Here is a 9,097-nt window from a genome sequence, read left to right on the forward strand (position 1 = left end):
ACAGTTGCAAAGTGAAAATAGGGCTCAGGGTGCTGTAAACATATATAGATGTCTAGAGAGTAAACATGTAGAGGCACAGTTATTATGTATCCTATAGTTGTGCAATTGATAGTGCAGCTGATACCATGACCTTGAACTTACCCATGGTGTGCTTCAGTGAGCCAAAAGTGATAGGGCTGTGGGTATTATTAGCTATACCCAATTGAATTAACCCAATTAAGAAAGCCACCTGTTATTGCTCTTTATAGTCTGCAGAAAATGAAAGTATACTTGTTTGCACAGCAGTTTTTAAATTAGCATAGTGCCTCAACAGGAGCGGGGCCTATGAGTCACAGTGATTATGTTCACTTCAGACATACATATTTTCTGCTGTAGATCAGTTTAAAATGGAGTGTGACTGAGTATTGTACTAGAAGTGGTCCAGGAACGTCTGTAGCCAGTCTTTGGCTTTACAAAATTATTAACTGCCCTTCTGAAAACTGGAAAGGGGATATAATAGGAATTTAGGATCTGATGATAGAGGAGATGAAGAAAAAATGCCTTAATGGACTGAGTTTTCTATGGCCAGAGACAAATCCACATTTGTGTACACTTCATATCTATATAAAGCTCTCTAGAAACATGATAACAAGGACCTCTCATTCTGCAATGTATGTCTGCCAGCACTCAAGTCTTTAGCGATTTTTCAGGTCATGGCATCTTACTGCCCCAAGATGTACTATGATCTTAGTTTAATTTAATATTTAATCATGTATCTTTTTTTTACTGTGTTGTGTATTGCCTAGTAGGAAAAGCAGTATGCCTTTTTTTTTAATAAAGTAGGTACTTAAGTGAGTGCATAATACTGTTTGTTGTTCTGCAGGAGCAATTGGATACAGCTTTCAGAACTCTGGAGGAAGAAAGAATTGCTACAAAAACTCTAGTTGGAGATGTGGATCAGTTAATCAGTGAAAAGCACTTGCCAGAGATACTGGGTAAAGAAGGAGAAGAGGTATAATTAAAAAAAGAGTTGAGAACGATCTTAGAATAGGCAATAGCTCTGGTGTTTATGGGACAAGAAGAGAGTCTTTGAATGTGCTTTTTAAATTACATATCTGCCTTAGGAATCAAACTGCCTTTGTTTTAAAACCAGGATAGTTTCTTTAGAGAAAGAAAGGATAGTTTATTACTTGTAGTTCAAAGCCATTTTCTTTGGCCATAGAAAGCTATGGTTTCCCAGCAGAACAATGTTCTCACTTCCTTGTAAACTAGGAAGATTGGGGATCTTTAGTCTCTATTATCAGGCCTTCCATCTCAAACAGGTGACTGGTATTAAATATAATGTTGTCTCTTTACTGTGGATCAATACAGAAAGAGACAGGATATCAATCCACTCACTAAGCTCACCACTTTTTCTCTAAAATGGAGATGCAACCATAAAATCCACAATGCCATGCTAAAAGCAACCAATCAAAATTAGAATTGTTGCCTCCCACTCCCCCATTCATTTTTTTGCATACCACCCACTCTTTTCTATGGAGGAAGCTAGTAATAGCTACAGACATTGAAAACATCTAGACCTGAAAAGTGAAAAAGCAATATAATTGGAATCTAATTGAAACCATTCTAGACCACCAGGATTACTATCAGTGACATACAGATGCATTGCTTTCACCAAGATTCTGCAAAGAAAGGAAAAAGATGTATGTCAGAGTGACACCACAGCCTACAACAAACTAAATCAAGATGTCTTTTCTACCAAACCCATCATATCTATATATCTAGTGTTTTGTGTTAATTACTCTATTTCTTTCAGGTTTTAATTTGTGTTAAATCAGTTGCATCTTTCTACCGTAACATCAGTTCTGTCAAAATACCCTCTCAGTAAAAGTACAAGGGGGAAAGAAATTCAAAGTGACTATTATATTTTGGATGGTTATCTATACTATGTGCTTCCTCACTTTTGTTGATGTTCTGCATCATTTTCTTTGTTAATGCAGGCTATGAGAAAAGGGGGGAAATTGTCATGGGTGGATGAAAGGAGGTTCTTGTGCAGGCGTTTACAACTACTGCAACAAGCTGTTGCTCGACTAGAGAATGATTATCGTGTTTTAGAGCAGCACAATACCCAGCTCAGAGAGGCACTAGAACAGGTGAGTTTCCATGGCAAAGAGAAATAAATAAATAAACAGTATATGTGTGTGTGTGTGTGTGTGTGTATGTGTATGTATATATATATATAGGGGGCATATTCCCCCATTCCTTGGTGGGGTGCAACCATGATTATTATCATTGGTTGCACATCTTCATGGATTAACAGTATCTGTTTTATAATTATACCAATCCATATATGTCTTACTGATTTAATGGGCTGATCCTTTCTCATGAAGGAGTAATTTTCAAAATACTAGTGTTCTATGCAATCATGTCTCCATACTTAAATTTTGTGTGCTTTCAGTTTGCCTCTTGACATATGGCCACACCATGAATTTCAAAGGGTTAATGATAACTTTGTTCTTAAACCCCACCACCACCTCCTCGAAGGGACTCGAGGTGGCTTACATATGTGGCAAAATGCCCACAAATACAAAACAATCCATCAAAGCCAAAACACAATTAAAATAAAACATAGATATCACAATCCAGATAAAAATTCAGTAAGACGTAAAAGTATAAAACAGCAATGTTAAAACTCAATCAAAAGAATATTCGACAAAATCAATTGCCAGTAGTACAATGGGCATGACCAGGCTATAAAAGGGCCAGGCACGGGGTAGTGCAAATAGCATATCATAGGGCTGGGTATTGGATGAAGTGCAGAGAACAAAATATTATTAGGGAACCTAGGGATTGGGCATTTATTGGCATTAGGCATTCTCAAATGCAAGCTGAAACATCCAGGTTTTCAAATCCCTACGAAAGGACAATGTGGGGGCTTCCCTTAGGCAAAGAATACTCTGAGGCAGTTTTGCCAATTCATTTTTCAGAAAGGTAGGCTGCAGAACCTGATATTCATTGTTGATCTCTCATCCATGTACTGCTTAGCTTCCAAATTCAGAGATGAACTGGTGCCCCTGACCTCTTTTTGTCCTGAGCTATTCATTATCTGAACTGCCATTAACTCTTCTCATCTTCTGTTAATTTCAGGTAGAACGTGAACGGAGGAGGCTGAAAAGGAGCCGTGGAGATTTGTCTCTGAGCTTTGGACTCTCCCAGATTAATGCTGGCTCACTGAAGACTCCGTCCATTGAAAAGGTCTGAACATTTGCATTTTCCAAAATCAGAAATTCTACTTAAAACTATTTTCCGCGTGTGTGTATGCATGTATATATTTCAAGCGATTAGCATTCTGATATTTGTTGTATGCCCTCAATTCATTTCTGACTTATGGTGATACATATAGGGAATTTGGCAGAATTTGCTTAAAGGGGGGGTTTGTCTTTGCCTTCTTCTGATGTTGCAGGAATGTGACTTGCCCAAGGTCACACAGTGGGTTTCCGTGGCTGAGAAGAGATTTTAACTTCGGTATCCCAGAATCGTAGTTGACCACTCAAACCACTACACCACAGTGGATCTATACTGATAGTACTCCAATATACTCTCAGTTACATCTTGTATAGATTATTGCAATGCACTCTACATAGGGTTGCCTTTGAAGACTGTTTGGACTGTTGGAGCAACTCACAGGGAGCATACAACCCCCCTGTTGAGCCAGTTCCACTGGCTGCCGGTTTGCTACCGAGCACAACTCAAAATGCTGGCTTTAGCCTATAAATCCCGAAAGGGTTCCGGTCGAGCTTACCTATCTGAACGTATCTCCCTTTATAAGCCAGCTAGAGCCTTAAGATGGTCTGAAGAGGTCCTGCTCTCGGTCCCACACACCCCACAGGCACGATTGGTGGTGACAAGAGACAGGGCCTTCTCTAGCGAGATCAGGTCAACCCTCCTGACATTTAGGAAACTGCTTAAAACGTGGCTTTTTAAGCAAGCATTTGGAGAGTGAGATGAAGCAGCCATTATAACTTCAGGATTGGTGCAGTGCCTAATGTTTTATGTTTTATATTGCCTGTGTTTGATGTTTCATAGTCTAATGGTTTTAATCTGTTGTTATATGCTATTTTAGGTATGTGTTGTATTTTGTGAGACATTTAATTTTGCCATTTACTTTGTTGTGAACTGCTTTGAGTCCCCCTTGGGGTAGAGAAAAGGGGTAAATAAATAAATAAATAAATAAATAAATAAATGTATTTTACTGGTGATTTGAATCTGTGGTTAATCTCTGCTCACCAAACTGGTAGTATTGTATTTCAGTGCTGAACACAAATATGTTACTAAAGGTTATTTTTGAATAAATAGGAAGAGTCATATTGTACAAATGCTCTTCTTTTCATATCTCATATGCTTTTCTAAAATAAACTAGGGCTTTCTCACTCTCTCTAGGAAGAAACTCAGGTCCTTCATAAAGAACTGGAAAAGTTACAGAAACAAGTGAGTGGTTCACATCTGGCACAGAGTGAAGATCTTAGCATGATCTCCTCCCTTTTCAGCCTCTGAAAAATTGTATCTCCATGATGCCTGAGACTTTACAGAAGGTCACTGAGGTGTTTTTACAATACATATATTGCCCTGGGAAAATTTGTGCTTCCTTAACCTTACAAATTCTTGGTGGCACTTCTCTCCCTCCCCCCCCCCCCCCCCCGGTTATGTTTCATTGATTTTAGTATTAGTATTTAGTATTACACTAAGTATGCAAAATATTTACCTACAGCATTAACCAATTATAGAAATGAGAAATAACCTCAGAAGACAAAGTGTGTATAAGTCTGAAGATGTTCCTAGTGGCAAATCATAGATGATGTTGCTAACTGAAGTAATCTTTTTCTCTTTTAGGTGTTTGTTCTACAAAAGCAGCTGTCCCTACAAAAGAAACAGAAGCAAGATTATATTTATTCCTGTGCTAGAACAAATCAGGAACTTTCAGGTTTGCATCAAGAACTCTCAGATTCATTAGCTGCCGTGGCAAAGGAGCCTGAGGCTACTGTCCTTGCATTGGAAACCCGGAAGCTTGATGAATCTCTGAACCACAGTTTGTCACAGGCTGCAGGGAGCTGGGATGGCTTCTTAGCTGGGAAACGTCTCATAAGCTCAACGCCCAAAAGACCACAGCAGAAGGACTCAAAATAACAGGGAGCAAGTAGTATCAAGCATGAGCCAGACATTCAACCAAATCCCATTAAGTCCTCAAATCTTGAGAGCTTCTTCATTTTGCATAAATGTTAACCCAGGTCTGAGAATTTAACTGGAAGTTTCCCTTCACTTCACTTGTTGGACACTTTCCTGCCATCTTTTTATCCTTGAAGATAAAGTCCACACTATTTAGAGTGAGCAAAGATCATGTGAACACAGATTATGAAAGAACTGGTGGTTCATAATATGCATAGTAAATATATTGTTGCAGAATATGAAAAACAGGACAGTAAAAAAGAGCTATGTATGACTACTGAATGTCTGATGGGAAAGTTAAAAATTACAGACTAAATGCTGATATTAGCTGAACACATTGGAAATATTAGAAATCTGATATTTCAAGACATAAGAGGAAGGAGTCCAAGCCAAAGAGTATTACTTTTAGATGAATTGATTTTATAACAAAATTTTAGTTTCATAATTAATGCCTTAACCTGTTCTAAGCTTCACAGTAATGTAATGTCAAAAAGGTTATGTTTTATAATATTTTTGTACTACAGATTTTCTTAATATTTATAATAAATATATTCATGTTAACTTTTCTCCTCTTTTCTTTTCTGCTTAAACATTTTTTGTATTACTATTCTTTCTCTTGATCTTCTACCCATCTTTATTCACTTGCATTTCACCACCTGAAATCAGAATCAGGCCATTGTTGTGTTTATCTGTTTGTTCTACTCTTGCTAGCAAGTGTGGAAATCATCTGGCCTCCTAAAACTTCTGGACTATTTATACATACCTTTTATATAATGTTTTCTGTGAAAATGAGGTTTGGATTTCTTTTCTTGTATACTTATGTACTACAGTTGATTCTTGTGTTATTTCTCTATAGCCACTCCATGTGATTCATCACAAACATTATTATTTATTTATTTATTTATTTATTTACTGTGCTTATATACCGCTGTTCTCAGCCCGGGGGCAACTCACAGCGGTATACAACATAGAGAGGACAGGGTGCAAATTACAAGACACAATCTAAAATAAATCTAGCAATAACAAAAGCATCGTCATCAACAACATCAACAATATCAATATCAATAATTCAAAAAGCCATTCGCATCATCTCATCGTTAAACCACAATCCTGTATCATTTTCCGTTGTTCCATTATTGTCAACAGCTTTTCTTTTTTTAATTAGAAACTTATCAATTTCAGTGATAATTACTACAACTTAACAAATTGTGCAAATTATAAAAAATTATAATAATACCTATGCTTGAACAGCACTAGCACTCCTCTTCTGAAATGAAAAAAAAATCCCTCTGGACATTTTTTAAACAGAGGCTGGATGGCCATCTTTGAATGTGTGTTTCTATCTGGTTGAAAGGAGTTTAACTAGATCCCCTTTGAGGGTCTCTTCCAATGGAGTCCCCTTCTCTAGATGTTTTTGAACTGAGGTTGGATGGCTGTTGGGAGGGCTTTGATTGTGTCTTCCGGCCTGGCTGAAGAGGGTTGGACTGGATGCCCTTCGAGGGTCTCTTCTAATTCTCTCCTGGACAGGCCAACGTGCTCCTTTCAAAATGGCTTACGGGGAGGGGGGGGGGGGCAACCATTTTTCATGTGACACACCTGTGGACTACAGGCAACACACCAATGTGTTCTGACACACAGTTTGGAAAGCTGTGGTATAATATTTAGAGGACTGCATAATCCTGACCTATGGCAAAAGGATGTCTGACCAAAAAAACAAATATACCATTTTCTGTGAGAGATTATCTCACAAATCCTAATGACTGCTGTATCTCACAAATCCTAATAACTGCTGTCTCTCTATATATTAGGCATGGGCAAACTTGAGGCCCTCTAGGTGTTTTGGACTTCAACTCCCACAATTCCTAACAGCCGGTAGGAGTTGTGGGAGTTGAGGTCCAAAACACCTAGAGGGCCCAAGTTTGCCCATGCCTAATATATAAAGAGACACTTCAATGAAAAAGCTTATTTTGACAAACTTCTTTTCCTTCTGTCCAGCTGGAATGGATGATTGATTCGTACTTTTCCTGCTAAATCAGGACAGTTGGTGGGTATACAATCCTATATATGTGTACTGAGAAGTAAACACCATTGAATTCAATTGGATTAACTGCATTGTACTTCCCTATCTCTTTAGCAAAAAAAGAGAAGTTTAAATTTTCTTCCATCACCTGAATGGCATTAGGAAACCTGCTGAGATTCCCAAGTCCTTGCTCATGCATCAGATATAGACATGGAAAGTAAACACAGTGAAGGTTCTTAGATCCTTGCAGAGTTTTGCAACAGAAAGCTAGGGGTCCCGCGCACTGTAGGCAGTAACAACAGTAAACAATGTCCCAAGGCCAGTCAGTTCCTGGTTCCTACAGATCACTCGAAAGCACCAACACTTTTGTAACTGCTCCTCATTTGTCTTTGACGGGGAACACATTTTAATGTGTGCATTTGTATATGCTTTCAAGTCACCTATTAACTTATGTGACCCCAATAATTTCAAAGGTTTCCTCAGGTAATAAATATACAGAAGTAACTTTGCTCATTCCTTCCTCTGAAATACATCTTACATCGCTTGGGATTCACTGGTGGTCTTCCAAGATGATATAGGATCTGGTGTCTTTAGAGAGTATGTGGGTCATCCATCTATCTAAATAAAAATGTAATGTTCGCTTGTGGGATTAACATAATTCAAAAACCACTGGACGAATTGCCACCAAATTTGGCCTCAAGACACCTACTAACCCAAGGAGTGATCATCACTTAAAAAAATTGATTTCGTCATTTGGGAATTGTAGTTACTGGGATTTTTAGCTAACCTACAGTCAAAGAGCATTCTGAACTCCATCTATAATGGAAATGAACCAAACGTGGCACACAGGACTCCCATGACCAACAGAAAACACTAGAAGGGGTTGGTGGGCATTGACCTTGAGTTTGGGAGTTGTAGTTCACATACATCCAGAGAGCACTGTGGACTCAAACAATGATGGATCTGGACCAAACTTGGCACGAATATTCCATATGCCCAAATATGAAAACAGATGGAGTTTGGGGGAAATAGAGTTGTAGTTGCTGGGATTTATAGTTCACCTACAATCAAAGAGCATTCCGAACCCCACCAATGACAGAATTGGGGCAAACTTCCCACACAGAACCCTCATGACCAACAGAAAATACTCAACGCCATCCAGTCCAACTCCCATCACCAGGGCAAGAAAACAAAATCAAAGCCACCCAGCCATAGATATAGAGATATATATGATTCACAGAGAGAGATATAGTATCATAGATTTGAAAGGGACCCCTAAAGAGGGACAATTATATGTTGCATGTTCCAGAGTAGACAAACCAGACAATATTCACATCAACACTGACAAAGAAATAAAAGCATAAAGAAATTCCATATATTAGAAATCAACACATTCTCATTACTTTATTTTCCAGATTACCAGACTGGGCCACAACAACACGTGGCAGGGGACAACTAGTCTGTCAATATAAGGCTGGATATGGGGCTGAAATACACTTTCAATCCCATATAGATTCATCTAAAGCAGGCATGGGCAAACTTGGGCCCTCCCTCCAGGTGTTTTGGACTTCAACTCCCACAATTCCTAACAGCCCAAGTTTGCCCATGCCTGATATACAGAGAGACACTTCAATGAAAAAGCTTTTTTTGACAAACTTCTCTTCCTTCTGTCCAGCTGGAGCTGTTTTTCAGTGCCTAGATGGCAGTGGCGTGTCTTCAGTAAAGGCTCGTCTACAGTCAAGCGTGAAGGAAGTGCCCCACTTGAGCTGCCAGGGCTCAAGGCCGTGGAATCCCCGCTCTGTCGTCAAGGCGCAGCCAAGCCTCGGTGGCTCAGGACTCGTTGCTAGGGGGCGGGGCCAGAGCCAGGGCCGGAAG

General features: G+C 39.0%; 1 protein-coding gene across 3 annotated transcripts in view; it reads left to right on the forward strand.

The window, feature by feature from the left end:
• The window catches only part of CEP250 (centrosomal protein 250), a 39,789-nt gene extending 34,026 nt beyond the window's left edge, over positions 1-5,763 (forward strand). For all 3 annotated transcript variants that reach the window (XM_060772423.2, XM_060772425.2, XM_060772424.2), the window contains exons 29-33: positions 863-991; positions 1,980-2,132; positions 3,127-3,234; positions 4,420-4,467; positions 4,870-5,763. In XM_060772423.2, the coding sequence (XP_060628406.2) occupies positions 863-991; positions 1,980-2,132; positions 3,127-3,234; positions 4,420-4,467; positions 4,870-5,163 (732 nt within the window). In that variant the 3' untranslated portion in view covers positions 5,164-5,763. The remainder of the gene's footprint in view (positions 1-862; positions 992-1,979; positions 2,133-3,126; positions 3,235-4,419; positions 4,468-4,869) is intronic.
• Positions 5,764-9,097: the final 3,334 nt, after the last annotated feature.

Source organism: Anolis sagrei, chromosome 4 (genome assembly GCF_037176765.1).
Source record: "Anolis sagrei isolate rAnoSag1 chromosome 4, rAnoSag1.mat, whole genome shotgun sequence".
In the NCBI taxonomy this organism is placed as follows: Eukaryota; Metazoa; Chordata; class Lepidosauria; order Squamata; family Dactyloidae; genus Anolis; species Anolis sagrei.